General features: G+C 40.2%; 1 protein-coding gene across 2 annotated transcripts in view; it reads left to right on the forward strand.

Annotated features, from left to right (window-relative positions):
• Nhs (NHS actin remodeling regulator) overlaps positions 1–15,964 on the forward strand; it is a 338,555-nt gene extending 322,591 nt beyond the window's left edge. For both annotated transcript variants that reach the window (XM_026784889.1, XM_026784890.1), the window contains exons 4-8: positions 1,538–1,730; positions 4,407–4,538; positions 5,487–8,471; positions 8,760–8,886; positions 11,802–15,964. In XM_026784889.1, the coding sequence (XP_026640690.1) occupies positions 1,538–1,730; positions 4,407–4,538; positions 5,487–8,471; positions 8,760–8,886; positions 11,802–12,408 (4,044 nt within the window). In that variant the 3' untranslated portion in view covers positions 12,409–15,964. The remainder of the gene's footprint in view (positions 1–1,537; positions 1,731–4,406; positions 4,539–5,486; positions 8,472–8,759; positions 8,887–11,801) is intronic.
• The last annotated feature ends 962 nt before the right edge of the window (positions 15,965–16,926 follow it).

Consider the following 16,926-nt stretch of genomic DNA (forward strand, 5'->3'; position numbering starts at 1 on the left):
CTCTCTCTCTCTCTCTCTCTCTCTCTCCCTTCCTCCCTTTCCCTCCCTCCTTCTCTCTCCCTCCTTCCCTCTCTGCAAACACAAAACTTTTTTTTTCTTTTTGAAAGTTACCTAGGAAACAAAGTCTTTTGTGCTTCAACTTTATTTGAGCTATTCACCTCTCTGGGAATCTGCACAAAAGCTGAAGAGAGAAAGAAGGTTGTAATATTTTACTAAACCGTTCGTGGTGAACACAATTTTCCCAAGAGGGGGGGATATCATAGACCGTTGGGTGTATTAGGGGGCTTTGCGGAAACCTCTGGTAAGGTAAGTAAATGCTGGGGTTTCCTTTAAATAAGGGGCTCTGGGAGCCTACTCTTTAAGGAGACTTGAGGACAGTTCATTTGACAATACATGTGACCCTGAGCCAATACTACAGTTTCCAATGTGAAGAAGACTGGAGAGGTTTGTTTTGTCTTGTTTTTTGAATCCCAATTTTTAGGACAGTGTATTATTAAAATACTTACTGAAATAAGAGGAAATGAAATAGTTATTTTACACAGTTACCCATCTCCCTCTGAACTGTTTAAAGAAAGAAAACTGGGTTCAGTGGTGGAAATTGGGTCTTTTACGACTCTGGTTTAGAAAGCCAACCCGGAAACCCAAAGTGGAATGAGGCCTCTTGAATAATCTGGGTCTGGAGCCCAAGCTTGAAAGAAAAGTTAGACGGCATTAATATTTATCATGGGCTTGGACAGACAATTTTCAAATGTCATATAGAAATCAAAGCCTCTAACTTACGCAGCTGGAAGAAAAGTTTTGCACAACAAAGCTGCAAGAAAATAAACCAGAACTCTTCTACCAGTCCAAATCCGAAAGAGAAACTTGCTTCCATCTTTCCCTCCAGAAACAGAATTTGTATATTCCACTGTACTTGGATACTAGGGCACATCTTTTCCTTGGCGTTTCTGCAGCCACCTAATGTCAGTTAAACTGACTTTATGAAATGTCATTCACCAAAGCTGTCTTTCTGCAGTGCAATTAACTCCTGGACTTTTGATGGCCTCCTGGATTAGGTTGGTGGTTTATCCTCCAGGTGGTGTGTTCCAGACTGTCTCCTGTCTCTGGGTTTTCTTCGTAGTCTCTGAGGAAATTTATAGGCTTTTAGCTCATCTGCCTTCATTGATCAGCATGGTCTAGAGCTCTCAAGATTTTTGACGGGAATTTATAGTGACATAAAGATATAGAAAGGAGATTTACCTTTCAGTGGATTAGAGACAGGCAGTTTTCTTCAGTTTGAAGGCACAGGATTTCTGACTAATTTGTCTCTTTTCTTTATCCCGTTTCACCTGAAAAGCATGTTTTGTGGGCCCATTTTTTTCCTTCTGTACCTCTTCACTATTGAAATAAAACTTCCTATTAATTCTGTTTACTATTTTCTATGACTGTTTCCTTTGTCTTACATGCTTATTTCTAGCCTTGTTTTAAAAGACTGAACTATGAAATTCCTTATGCATGTAAGGTATGGGATGTGAATCTGAATACATTTTGCTTGCAGTCCCACTCTGCAGAGGATGAAGACACAGATGTCATGTTAGGACAGAGACCGAAAAACCCAATACACAATGTCCCCTCTACACTGGACAAGCAGACCAACTGGAACAAAGCGCTACCTCTCCCGACTCCCGAGGAGAAGATGAAACAGGATGCTCAAGTGATTTCTTCTTGCATTATTCCCATCAATGTCACTGGTATCGTTTTCTTCCTTTCCTTTAGGGGCAGTTGGGTCTGAATATTCCATGTATTCAGTGTGGTCAAAACCTGTGCTGTTAGCTTCCCTATCAGCTAAGAATATAGTTTTGTTATGAGCAAGAAATCTTTCGTCAACATACAAGTCAGGAGATAATTTAGTATGCTTTTGTCAGGTTTGAACACCAATTTGCATATATTCTGCTGGACTGCTTGTTATGTAAATGATGGACAGTTTCTTTTTGAAAAAAAATCACCAAATAGCTCGTTGGCAGTGATTAATCACATGATAATGATGTATGCCACCGCAAGAAAGAAAACAGCAAAACCCATGTTTCTAAAACTGCAAATAAGGTCCTGTCGACCAACTAGAAAAAATCTGTTTTTATGCTTCCCTGGATAAAGGTAGGCTTTGCTAAAAGACCATTTAGACTTCTGTATTGGTTTTAGGGATTTTTGATCTGAAAATATCGAGATACAGACATAAGGGGTGAATTGTGTTTTAAAACCAGCAAGCTTGACTTCTTTTCACTTTCTGCTATTGTATGCATTCAAAGTTTGCATATTAGTCTAGGTAGGATGGAAGCCTAGCTGGACTCTTCTTCAGAGCCTGATAGCAGAGGGAGTGAATTCTGGAGCTGGAGCTTGGAATTTTAGTTATAAATCTGATAGGTTTAATAATGTGATTTGTGTGTGTATGAGTGTGTGTGTGTGTGTGTGTGTGTGTGTGTGTGTATGAGAAAAAGAAGGAGGGAGAGAGAGAGTACGTGCGAGAGAGAGAGGGAGGGAGAGAGAGAGGAAGAGTTATACTTTGTTCCCAATCATTCCCCCCCCCCGATTAAATGATCTCCCATTAATGTTTATTAAACACCTCTTCTAGTTCCCTTTTACCTTATTTGTGTAATGAAAAATTTAAAACAGCCAGGCTGTGACTGATTTCACCTTGATTCCCCATAACTAAAGATTGCAAGTCCCCTGAGAAGCATTTTAGACATTGCTATTATTAATTCCACTCAGATTTCTCTCGCCTAGAGTGGGGAACAAATGGACTCGGTATCTGGGACAGATATTATTTTCCCTCCTGAATGAGAGATACTCTAATGCATTGGCCAGTTGTGCCGTGAGCTGAGACTTAATTTTCCTGCTGACCTATTCAACTTATGGGATAAATTATTCTAAAGATGTGCACTTATCGGCCCTCTATAATCTAAATGAGATGCTTTGGAGGAGTTCATCTGCCAAATTGAATCATTCTGGCACCCCTTTAACTAATTTTTCAGCCTGAGAACATCTGACTATTAGCAGCCCCTGCTTTTTTTCTGGTACTGTAAGTAAACTCTTGTTTTCAAACTGTAGTGCTGTGATTATAGGCCATCATCTTGTGATTAGGAAAAAGAGAAGATTTTTTCTTTCAGTTTTATTTCAGGAACTCTCAAGATGAAGGCTCACATTAGATGTTGATTTCAAGAGCTTCAATGAGAACAATGTTAATGACATCTATATAACACACAGTGTCTGTAGATCATGTATTTAATAATTATTATGATTCAAATGGAGGATTTAAGTTTTTATTGGAACTAAGAAAGGAAAATATCACACTTATGAATTCTCCGATAACATTGTAATCATTCATCACAAGACAGAGTTCAAAGTGGGCCTCGAAACTGGTGGCACTATGATGCTATACAGCTGACCCAAGGTTTAACAGCTAGGAAAAATGATGAGGTGATCAAATCCTGAAGCACAGTGTTCCAGACTCCTTTAGCCACAGCTTGCACTGGAAACTCTACAGTGCATGCTTGTGCCAGACAGAGTTTGAATTCCTTACCTTCCTCTTTATTGTTCTAATTTAATAGAACCACATATAGTGCTACTTAATGTGATTACAGAGAAGAACTAATAATCACCATGGTTGGTCCCTGCATGCATAACAACAAACAATGCTTTGAAGACAGGGGAGTCTGACATATAGCTGATTGGCATCAGAGGTAGAGCCATTTTAAGTGCAGGACTGGGGACTCCTCTTTATGTTTATTTCCAAACCAAAAGCATCCAGTTTATTCCCAAGACAAAAGTAGAGTTAGAAGATTATCAAAAAGAAGAAAACCCTAATCTGTTGTGATGTTGTGTTTCCTCACAGCAGTTTGTGTGTGTGTGTGTGTGTGTGTGTGTGTGTGTGTGTGTGTGTGTGTGTGTGTGTATGCTTAGAGAAGATTGAACATAGGAGGTGAAGGGAGAAAAACTCACAAAGACGCTTTGTGACCCAAAGAAATGGGTTAGGATGCACTAGGTTCACATCTTGGGTACTGATCTACTATGCAAAAGGTATCAGTTTCAAAGAGCCCAGAAATAGAACAGAAAATAATACTGACTAAAGGTTATAACCAGGTCAGCGTGAGAGGGTTTTGCTGATGTCCCTCTCTCTTCTCTATATTTCTTTTCATTTTCCTCTTTTGCATCTTTCTTTTGGCTTTGCAAACTGTTGTGGGAGGCTGAATTTAGAAGTAAATCTTACTATAGCATCATTTAAATAAGGGTGAAAGGACTTTCTTATATTTGTTCACAGATTTAATCCAAAGTCTTCCCTGACTTCCAATCAGTAAACATCACTTTGTTCCAAGCAAATGAAAATTTGTCTGCTATTTTAAAGGCTAACTAGACCTTTTTGTGGGTTGCAGGAGTTGGCTTTGACAGAGAAGCTAGTATACGCTGTTCTCTTGTTCATTCACAATCCGTCCTACAGCGGAGAAGAAAATTGAGGAGAAGGAAAACCATCTCGGGGATTCCCAGAAGAGTTCAACAAGAAATAGGTGTGGCATAAAAAATGTTCATGGTTTCTGTCTAGTGAAGGTGACAAGGAGAGGAAATAGGTGCCACTTTCAACTGCCTTCAACTATAACATCCCTTAGAAATACTGAAAGTTTTAACTTGTGGCCATTTTAAACTACTGTGTATTTATTTTACATTCAGAAAACCATTTGGCATTTTTTTTTAAAACTCTGTTCTCGAATATAGAGGCTTACCCTTAGAGATTCCAGCATTCCTGGTGAAATATATCTTGTCATTTCAAATGTTTCATTGCAATGGGAATATGAATAAATATTCTATGCAGTATTTTTGAAAACTCTAACTTCACATGAAGAAAAATGTACTTTTGTGCTATTAATTATTTTTCAAGTAAATTTTAAACATATTCAAATATGGAGTCTTAAAAATATATCTTTGGGGATATTTAATTTTTCTGTTCAATGTATTTTATAATATTTATACTAATTTCAAAATATTATGGTAGCAACTCCATGAAAATAAGACTTTGATTTTTTTAATGAAGTCTATGAATTTTATTCCATTATGTTTGTATTTCAAAACACCAGTGAAAAGTAGTGGCCAGGGCTTTAGATTTTGTATTTCAGTTGTTTTTGGCTTTTGAATTTTGAAATCATGTTTCTTTTATGAAAGCAGTCACTTGTTGGAGCAAATTAATACAAAGAGAGATGATTCATTAAAAACAAAAAGCATATCTTCTCTCAATAAGTGTACACGATGCATGTGTTGTGCACATATACAAATAGACATGTAGATAGAAACAGAGACAAATGAGGTACAGAAAGCACCCAAACTTTCTCCTAATTTTAGATACTAATCTTTTCTGTAGGAAAAAGTTTTAATACGGTAGCACAGAGATTTATAAACAACCCTCAGAATGCCTGTTAATCTGCCGATCCGTAATATCTTATGGTGTTTTCCATGTGCCCTAGATTCCGATGAATCACCCGTGGCCAGGGAAAGGAATGTGATTGTGCACACAAACCCAGACCCCTCCAACACTGTCAATAGGAGGTCCGGAACCAGGGACTCTGAATGCCAAACTGAAGATATTCTGATTGCTGCCCCATCCAGAAGGAGAATCAGAGCTCAAAGGGGTCAAAGCATTGCAGCTTCCCTTTCTCATTCTGCTGGCAACATCTCTGCCCTGGCAGACAAAGGCGAAACCATGTTTACTCCTGTAGTGAGCAGCCGCACGAGATCTCGGAGCCTTCCTCGGGAGGGAAATAGAGGTGGAGATGCTGAACCCAAAGTTGGTGCTAAACCCTCAGCATATGAAGAAGGAAAGCCTTTTGTGGGTGACCATGAAAGAGCCCCTAATGATCGTAGTGAAGCTCCAAGCAGCCCAAGTACACAGGAACACCAGCCTGCTTTGGGCCTGGCCTGCTCTCAGCGCCATCACAGCCCTCAGCACAAGTTCAGTGAGAGGGGGAGGTCTCGTCTGTCCCGAATGGCCGCTGACTCTGGAAGCTGTGACATCTCCTCCAACTCAGACACCTTTGGAAGCCCCATCCATTGCATTTCCACAGCTAGTGTCCTCCTCAGCAGCCACATGGACCAGAAGGATGACCACCAGTCATCCAGTGGTAATTGGAGTGGGAGCAGCTCCACGTGCCCCTCCCAGACCTCAGAGACAATCCCTCCTGCAGCTTCTCCTCCCCTCACTGGCTCTTCGCACTGTGACTCGGAATTGTCACTGAACATTGCTCCGAATGCTAATGAAGACACCAGTGTCTTCGTGACAGAACAGTACAGTGACCACTTGGATAAAGTAAGAGGCCACCGGACAAACTCCTTCACCTCCACTGTTGCAGATCTGCTGGATGACCCCAACAACAGCAATGCAAGCGACAGTGAGTGGAATTATCTGCACCACCATCATGACGCATCCTGCCGCCAAGATTTTAGTCCTGAGCGTCCAAAGGCAGATAGCCTGGGCTGCCCAAGTTTCACAAGCATGGGCACCTATGACAGCTTTCTGGAAAAGTCTCCTTCAGACAAAGCAGATACTAGCTCTCATTTCTCAGTGGATACAGAAGGATACTATACCTCGATGCACTTTGACTGTGGTCTCAAAGGTAATAAGAGCTATGTCTGTCACTATGCAGGCCTGGGCCCAGAGAATGGTCAGGGTGTAGGAGTTCCTCCTGGTCTTCCAGACTGTGCCTGGCAAGACTACTTAGACCACAGGAGGCAGGGGAGACCAAGCATCTCTTTCAGGAAACCAAAGGCAAAGCCGACTCCACCTAAACGTAGCTCATCATTGAGAAAGTCTGATGAAAACACAGAGATTTCTGAGAAGAAAGAACCAAAGATAAGCAGTGGTCAGCATCTGCCTCACAGTTCCAGGGAAATGAAGCTGCCTCTTGATTTCTCCAACACGCCTTCTCGAGTGGAAAATGCCAATCTGCCTGCAAAGCAGGACTCTCCTTGGATAAACCAGAGTGAACACGCTGTTAAGGAACCTCAGTTGGATGCTACAGACATTTCACCTTTCAAAGATGAAGGTGCTGCTGAATCAACTCACTATGCAGACCTCTGGCTTCTAAATGACTTGAAAACAAATGATCCTTACAGATCCTTATCTAATTCAAGCACTGCTACGGGTACCACAGTTATCGAATGCATCAAATCTCCGGAGAGTTCTGAATCCCAAACATCCCAGTCAGAATCAAGGGCCACCACCCCATCTCTTCCTTCTGTCGATAATGAATTTAAACTGGCTTCACCAGAAAAGCTGGCTGGCTTGGCATCTCCATCAAGTGGCTACTCAAGCCAGTCAGAAACACCAACCTCCTCTTTCCCAACAGCTTTCTTTTCAGGTCCATTGTCTCCTGGAGGTAGCAAAAGAAAACCTAAAGTCCCAGAAAGGAAATCCTCACTACAGCAACCGTCTTTGAAAGATGGAGCCCTGTCATTGAATAAAGATTTGGAACTTCCGATTATACCTCCTACCCATCTTGACCTAAGTGCTCTTCATAATGTTTTGAACAAACCATTCCACCACCGCCACCCGCTGCATGTTTTTACTCATAAACAGAACACAGTCGGAGATATGCTGAGGTCAAACCCTCCGCCGTCTCTTGCAATCACACCAACGGTCCTGAAATCTGTCAACCTTCGGTCTATCAGTAAGTCTGAGGAAGTTAAGCAAAAGGAGGGCAATAATACAGATCTCCCCGGCTTAGAAGAGAGTACTGCAACAGTAGCTTCTGCGGCTTCTGTATCTCCAGGTAAAACAAGGCCACACCCAGCAAGGAAATCAGTATCACGCCAGTACTCCGCTGAAGACACCCTCCTGTCCTTTTTAGATGCCTCTGCAGTTGAAATGGGGCCAGAGAAGCATCTGGAAAAGAACGCTACTTTTGATGTGAAGACTCACTGCGATCCAGAAACTGTAACCTCAGCTGGTAGCAATCCTCCCGATTCACGTGTGATGAAAGACCAAATACAGATGGAAAGTGAGCTTATTCCAGAAAAGATAGCAAGTAAGAACTGTGGCTATTCAACAGGGTTTCAGAGGGTGTCTGCTGCCCGCCCCAGTGATTTGGGCAGTAAAATGATGCAGCATGGAGCTAGCCCAGATGGAGTCCCACAACAAGGACCCAAGGCACCCTCTGGAGTTGGGGAAGAAGGTGTGAAACTGGAATCTGTGGATGGAATCACACTTCAAGCCAACTCATCAACTAGAGTAACAGACGTGAACAGTCACCATAAGCATCAACGTGCTGTGAGCCGTCACCACGACAAAGTGCCTGTGACCATCCGTCATGAGTCAGAGATGTCAACTATAAATTCATTCCCTGAAAAATGTTCTGAGCAGGAAAATATTGCTTCAGGTATTTCAGCCAAAAGTGCCTCTGACAACAGCAGAGCAGAGGAGACCCAAGGAAGTATGGACGAGGCTTCATTGAAAGGTCAGTTAATGATACCTTTGTTAGGGTGGAAATGTGTCCTCTGGTGGTTCCTGCATTCCCTGTAGTTCTCTCTAGCCCTGAGTGTCGGTTTACCTCTGCCATTTTTTTTCATTTATTAAAACAATTTAGAAGAAACCTATTGTTATTTAGGAACTAATATTTGACAGATCTCCCTCTCATTTTAAAGATCGTGGTAAGGTTCCTTTTTTTAGTTGATCCTGGCGTCAGGGAAACAGGGTGGTGAGATGTATAGCTCCCTCCTAAAGATGTTTCTGTTCTTGTTTGAAGAATCATCACCGAGTGATGACTCCATCACTTCACCGCTCAGTGAGGACTCTCAAGCTGAAGCTGAGGGTGTGTTTGTGTCTCCAAACAAACCTCGAACAACTGAGGATCTATTTGCTGTCATTCACAGGTGAGAGAGTTGGGCCAATTTCCTAGAAACAAAAGGCACAGAAAAGAATTTGCTTCTTGAAGTGTCTCTCCTTGAATGAAAATATGGGGAAGCATTTTGTACCCATAATACACACAACAAAACAAAAACAACCAAGGAAGAAGTATCTTTCCAAATAAAATTCATAGACTTGTATGCATGTTTGAAAATATGAGTCTAGATAGATAGCTATAGCTAGATGGACAGATATATAAAGTTCAATTAAGAGAGCCCAGTAAGAATCACAGAAGGGGAAATACTGGGTGATTCCCCCAGGAAAGATATTCTGAAACAAATTTACCTGTGAAAACAATTTATTATTAAATGACTTGGAGTGAAAACCCAAATTCAAGAATAACCTCTGTTGTACATATTACATTTTGTACTTATTTACCTATGCAGTACTAGAAATCAAACTCAGGACATGCTAGGAAAGCACCCTACCACGGAGTTACACTCTTTAGCCCTGGCTTTTAAGTAATCCCTCACGTCTATAAAATATGCTCAAAGCTGTAACCTCACACTAGCTGATACAAACATATGTTGATTTGCCAGAACCATCTGAGCCCATCTCAGCTCAGAACACCTGAGAACTGCTCTCTTATATTCTTTCTCTTTAAAAATTGAATTTCTTTCATGGTGCTGACTTTTATCTCCAAAATGAAAGGCCATAGCCCATGAATAGCAGATGTTCTCTGGGTTGCTTTCCCAGAACATGGTTGTGCCTTTGCTGGCCCAGGCACACTTTCTCTTTTGTACCTTTCTAACCTGTGGCCCATATAATCATTATAATCAGTGGCCCATATTTGTAACAATCCATTCCAGCTGCTGACCAAAAAAGCAGAGCCAGAACTCATCCTTGAAAGCCAACTCTTAGCCACGAACCAAATGTCTTTCCACGAACATGAGTCCCTTCTTCCACCTGGCCTTGGGGACCGAGACACAATTCCCAAAGGATAGAAGCCAGGGTTTATCTTTCGCTTTTCACAGACTTGCCATTTGGGAAATAAACTCTTCTCAAGCAGGGCTTTTTATTATCATTATTGATTTTTACTGAGCTCTACATTTTTCTCTCTGCTCCCCTCCCTGCCTCTCCCCTTCCTCCTTCAATCCTCTCCCAAGGTCCCCATGCTCCCAATTTACTCAGGAGATCTTGTCTTTTTCTACTTCCCATGTAGATTAGATCCATGTATGTCTCTCTTAGGGCCCTCATTGTTGTCTAAGTTCTCTGGGATTGTGATTTGTGGGCTGTTTTTTTTTTTTTGCTTTATGTTTAAAAACCACTTATAAGTGAGTACATGTGATAATTATCTTTCTGGGTCTGGGTTACCTCACTCAAAATGATGTTTTCCAGCTCCATCCATTTTCTTGCAAAATTCAAGCTGTCACAAGCAGTTTTTAAATCTCTCTTCCCGGCCCTCGAGCTTCTGCTTTTGAAAAGGGTTCTCTTTTCTGTTAGTGCTGTTTCATTTGGTTTTATTTTCCTCAAAGAATGAGCACTGCTCTTTAGCAACTGCATTTCCCTAAGAGTTCCATTAGTAGCAGCCTCTGTGTATACCGTAAGCAGTCAAGCTTCCTCACAAGCAGGGTAAGAATCGCCAGTTTATGTTCTTCAACTACAGTTGTTGTCTAAACGCCAATCATATTCCTCTGACCCTCACAATGTATCTTCAAACCCAGAACAAATTCTTAATTTGCTATGTAAGTTAATGAGCCCTCAAAGAACCATGTGATGTGTCTGGAAGAGTGGGCAGAATACACATTCGTAGAATTAGAAAGATATTGAATCAGAATCCTGACAATGCTGCTTCCTATGCTGCCTTGAATAAGTTAAGCATCTAAACTTAACCTCACAGATTTGATTCTGGTGAAAAATCATTTTGTGTCTAGAATACTGTAGATGCGGATAAGGCCTGCTATATGAAAATGCTACCTTCAGGTGACACCAAGAACAGATATGTAAAAATATCAACCACAAGGGTTTCTCTGAGCACTGTCACACTCCTCTGGAATCTGGAAAGGCAAAGCTCACGTTTCTCCTTACCACACAAGGTTTTACGTTGGTGAGAACACATGCCACCAGAGTCAGGAATGACTAAGTTAGGCTGAAGACTCATCGAGTTTGGGCGCACTTAATCCAAAATAAGATCAATAATTCCATGATCGAAATAGAGCTTAGGTAGATTTAAGGAGTTTGGTAAACTTAGATTTGTATTTGTGGAGGATTTGCCTATTTATTTCCATCCCAGTGACAAGAGTTATTTCTCTATCTTGAGAGCTTAGGTTTTATAATATTTTAAGAGCTGCATAGATGGTTTGAGTTTTTAATTCCTCACAAAGAGTTGACTTACTGCTTGATACACTATTGCTGTCCCTGAGTAACTAAGGATTACTGCATTTGCATTCAAAAACTGATTTATTTTAAAAGTCACTAAACTAACTTTTCATGTGCAGTGAATTAAAACGACTTAATTTGTAAAATGTAGGTTAGTCTGTAGCACGAATCTCCACTATTCATCATTAAGGCCCATCAGGTATCAAGCTAAGGCCAGTCGTGTCCCAACGACGCCATTTTCCATTTGCTGTACTTAGTATTATTTGGAAGTAGTATTATTTGGAAGCTTATTGTTGACGTGAGAATATTTCTCTGTCCAAACAGATTGAATGAGAAAAAGCAACAGTCTTGCCCCACATTGTAAATAGAAGTTGGCAGTTCCCCCCCCCCTTAAACTCTAGGGGGGCAAGTAATGAATCTTAAGCTTCCTCTGTATGGTGCTAATCCTACTATATAGGATGCTCTTTAAATATAATAGATATGGGAATCAGATGGCAAACTTATTAATTCATAAATTGTATGTGGACTCAGATTTTTACCCCATTTTCTCTTTTCTTAAAAGATCCAAGAGGAAAGTCCTTGGAAGGAAAGATTCTGGGGACATGTCTATTAGAAGCAAATCCAGGGTTCCCCTTGGGAGCAGTAGCAGCAGTGCCATTTCTGTCGCTTCAACTGGCAGCAATGTGACATCTGGGACTAGCCAGAGGTCTCCTGGTCTCATCTACCGAAATGCCAAAAAGTCCAACACATCCAACGAAGAATTTAAGCTACTGCTTCTCAAGAAAGGCAGTCGCTCTGATTCTAGTTACCGCATGTCTGCCACCGAAATCCTGAAGAGCCCCATCCTGCCCAAGCCTCCTGGAGAGTTCACTTCAGAGTCCTCACAGAGCCCTGATGATACCCACCAGGGCACACCCGGGGCTGAAGCGCTGTCCCCTCTGTCCCCGTGCTCTCCACGAGTCAATGCAGAAGGGTTTTCCTCGAAAACCTTTGCCACCTCAGCATCATCCCGGGTTGGACGTTCCCGGGTCCCACCTGTGGCCAGCAGCAGCCGCTACAGTGTCCGCTGCAGGCTGTACAGTACGCCAATGCAGGCCATCTCCGAGGGAGAGACTGAAAACTCTGACGGGAGCCCACATGATGACCGATCCTCCCAGAGTTCCACATAGTTTGCCTGAGCCAAGCAGACCTCAGATGTCCAGCCCCTTACTGTTGAACGAATTGTGTGATACCGTAGAGGAACTAACTGGGTGGGGGAATCGCATCGTTGCTTGGCCATGAGCTTCTACATATGTGCTGGAGAAACAGAAAGTAATTGAGTCATTTCTTTTTTTATTAGTTTTCATGTTTTAAGTAGCAGTTCCGTCTGTCCTGATTTTCTTTAGCATAGTTTGATTTACCCGATCTCATTCGTTGTGATAATAAAGAATACAAAAAATATCTAACTTTCTTGAAACCTAGACAAGGTTTTCCCAGAGCTGCCTATTGTGAAAATAAAGCCCTCACTGTCATACTTTAAGAAGATGAAATTACTCTGGAAGTTTGGTATTTTTTTACATTAAAATGAACTAAAGCAAGATTTAGAAGAAAGAACTACACATATGTAAATACCATATTTTTGATAAAAATGTGTAAATAGATTTATCAATGATGAGTGGACAAGTGGCCAATTATCTACCACACACCAACTGTTTATAGGACACATACAAAATATAATACCTGTATTCTGTGAATACCATTTTCATATCAAATACCATGTTTAAATGTCCACCAACATGATTTCTGAGTGATAAACCTCAAATATGAATTTAAAACTGGTGAAATAATGGAAATATTGAGGTCATGTACTGAATTGTGATTAACTTAAAATAACGAATTCAGACCTAATCATTGTTGTGACAAATTGTAGCAGAAACAAGCTAATCTGAGTTTGTGGCTGTGTCTTGCCATGTGGCAATTTGAACAGAATGAAAAGCATGCTTTTGATCTTTTTAACCAATGAGAGAAATCATCCTTCTCAATGCAAAGACCCCCCCCCCCTCCCAATAGCATTAAACAGTGTCCTTTAGAGTCGAATTTTTTTTTTTCCCAGTGAATTGCTTTAAGAAGAATGAGTAGAGAAACCAGTAGTTAATTTTAGGTCATGTTTTCTATAAGGCTACTGGGGACAAACAGTCATACTCTCATGACTACACTCATTAAGCTTCTTGATTAGCTCCAGGTTCTTAAACTAACAGAGATAGAACCTAAGCATGCCACAGAGCTATAAAATTCTCAGTAAGCACCTGCCCTGTGATGAGTTTTCAGCGAAGCTTTTTCTCTGTGCTGATGAGCTTCATGCTACCTAAAACTTAACAGAAGTGACACTGTGAACAATGTCGTTGGGAAATGAGTATGTGTATATGCATTATTTATATTCACTCTTCACCTGGGCATGGGGAGCAGCTCTGGTTCACAATGCTACATACAGCGGTTTGTTTGGGTTTTTTTTTTTTGTCTGATTTTTACTAGAACTGCTTGATGGCAAAAGGGGAGGGTGGTGGGTGGGAAAAGAAACGTCAGGGCAAGAGCCCTGATAAAATGAAGGCAGGGAAACAAGCTGAATTACTTGAAATTACTTGAATTTTCTTGTCTTAAAACTGAAAAAAAAAGTATAGAAACAAGTTGAGATCTGCAAGTGGTTCTCACACCTCTGATTTTAACATGAACTGATACTAATGTTTGAAATCATATGTCAGAAATATAAGCACCTATGTACTTAGAATAGGTTTTGAATGGGAGCAGTAGAAATTAGAACTAAGGAGAAAAATGATCTGTGAAAGACGATGGCAGAACACACCAGGGTTACCAAGCAAGTGAGAAGCAGCTGGCTTTATGCTTATGCAAGTGGTATCTGAGAAAGTAAGACGTATGAAAGGATTAACTCATGATAAATGAAGGAGAAAGTATGGTCTAAGAAGACACTGTCTTTCAATAGAAATTCGTTATAATATTTACAGATTAAGAATTAAAGAATCTGTTGTCGGTGTTTTGTTTGTTTGGGGGGAAATGTCTGGCTTCTTCTATTATTTGTTTTTACTACCAAACTGTGTTAGTTAATTTCTTGTCATTCTTGTATGTAAAATGGGTGTTGGGGGTGGAGGGGTAGAGGAGGAGACTGAGAACTGGGAGAAAGAATGAGAGAGAGAGAGAGAGAGAGAGAGAGAGAGAGAGAGAGAGAGAGAGCGAGCGCAAGTGTGTGCTGGGGATAGATAAACTACCTGGTAAAGGGTTTGAACATATACAAAGTGTTAAAATTTTGTTAAAAGAAAATGTTGGGGATTGAAAGAAATTTGAGCATCATTTACCATTGGAACATGTAACTCATTAAAAAACAAAAAAACAAAAACAAGCAACACACACACATACACACACACACACAACCAGCATGGTTTGACATCGTGTGGGGTCATAAACAAATCTGTCTCATGCTTTGAAAGTACATTCCACAAAATTTTAAAAATAAAAGTTTTTAGACAAATGTGATAAGGAACCATCGTTTTCAGTCACAATAGGTGATCATTTGTAATTTTCATAAAAGCAGTTCGTTTGCAGTATGGCTTTTGTGTAGGTAGGGGGTTTTTTAGTGTGAAGAAAGGTATGTGGGTTTTAAAAGTGATTCTAAATCTTGAATAGAAAAACATAAATTGGCTTTAATAAAAATGTCACCTTTTATTATTGACATTAATTTAGGTAATCATATCATATATTTTTAAAATACATATTTGACTTGAATAGTGAGGCAATAAGGTACCGTCTATGTGATGATCACAGAACCACCCTTATAATATAGTTTTACTTATTTTGTTTACTCTAAAAATCTATATCAGAGTTTCTCTATTTTGTATTTCATAGATTTAAAGAAATCCCAAATAAAGACGGATTTTAGATTCACTGTGGACAAGAATATTGAATAAGAAAGTTTTAAAAGCAAGCAAATCCTTAAAAATTAGTCTTCACAGCTTTATAATATACTAAACAAGACCAAGACGTAGGGCTGTCTTTAACATCACTGTCAGCTTGAAGCAGGGTACACACATTAGGTATTGTTTAAAAAATAAAAACAAAGAACAAGACCAATTGAAACGTCTGTTGTTTGCACTGATGCAATTTTTTTCTTCGTCTGTGTTTATCCAACATGGTTATGTTGTGTGTGGGAATTCTGTTTCACTTTCTTGCTTTGCTGGTGATTCTGGTTTGATTTTGCTTGTTTTGGTTTTGGCTCAGTAGAGGACATGGACTAGTAGCAAACAAAAGACAGCGTTTGCTCTGGCCAGTGAGTCCAATCTCTTTACTCACTAAAGATGGTGGATGCTAAGAGGATAGGACGGTAACAAAGCTTGAATTCTTGAATTCCGAAGGTTATGGTGTAACTATTTTGGTACTAGAACCAGTTCCTGCTGGCCGAAAAGACAATGGTTTTTGGACTTGCATCCATTTTGTATTTTTGTAACATTTGTAAATATGAACTTTTTAAATTGTTGCAAAGATGGTTTCTTTTGTAAAATGTTTTCAACGTTTACATTCAATCCAAGCCTTTGTATATTTTAGAGCTGTGCAACACTTTAAGTCTTGTATTTATTTGTAGGAAAAACGGTGACAGTTTCATTGTGAACCCCTCTCAAAAAATGTATCAGAACAGTTTGATTCCCTAGAAAGTGTGTATAGAGACTGCAAATAAACGTGACTGCAATTAAAGAGCTGGGTTGTCTCTTTATTGATATGTAACTAGAGTTGGGAGGTTTCACAAGCAGGAAGTGTTTTATAGGCACCCAGATATAAAAGGGGTTTATTAACAAGAAGATATGCTATCTATAACGGACACTAATCTAGCTTCATTTTTAATAGGGAACAACATTTGTTCAATACTCAAGCTACTTTGTGGTTCCTTTCTATACTAGATGAAGGTTTGTGACTTTTTTTGAAACACTTGACTGCTTTGTTTCAAAGTTTATTATACTTGTACATCCAAAAGCACTGAATATTTACCATATATATACATTGCCACTAGTTAATGTTACATCAACTTTATTATATAGCAAAACTCCTGTATCATACACTATGTGCTTTGAGCACACTAATGTGTATACTTCCCAAGATAAGCCCATTTTATACTGGACAACACGCAACACGACTATGATTTAGCTTGCACGAATAAGTAAGTTATGTTACTTATTCATGATGTTTAAATCCAACAACTATGACACTGGAATATGCTAGTTTCATACTGCAGTTTGTGCTTATTGGAGACTGGAAATGACGCTACTAGTATTCCCAGGCGACAAAAAAAAATGTGTTGTTAAGACCCCAGCCCCTCTGCTCCATTCAGGTTTTAGCACTGTGTACGCCCGGAGCCCAGTCATCTTGGACATCTCTAGTGGATTCCAGGAGGTGGAAAAGGGTATATGGTTGTATTTAATAGTAACATGCTTTAATAACCAAACGAAAATGCTTGCCACACACGTAGGAAACTGGCCCTTTGAATCACTTTTGGGGCTAGAAGTTGTACTAGCTAGCCCAGGCCCCAGTGTCTCCACAAAAAAAAAAAAATGTCTGCCACAGAGCTCTAGAGGCTCCTTGTCCGCCAATTGTCTCAGCTACAGTTAAGTATAGGAGCAGAGGTCCAGCTTCGGACCCTCGAAGCCAGA

Source organism: Microtus ochrogaster, chromosome X, assembly GCF_000317375.1.
Source record: "Microtus ochrogaster isolate Prairie Vole_2 chromosome X, MicOch1.0, whole genome shotgun sequence".
NCBI classification, from domain to species: domain Eukaryota; kingdom Metazoa; phylum Chordata; class Mammalia; order Rodentia; family Cricetidae; genus Microtus; species Microtus ochrogaster.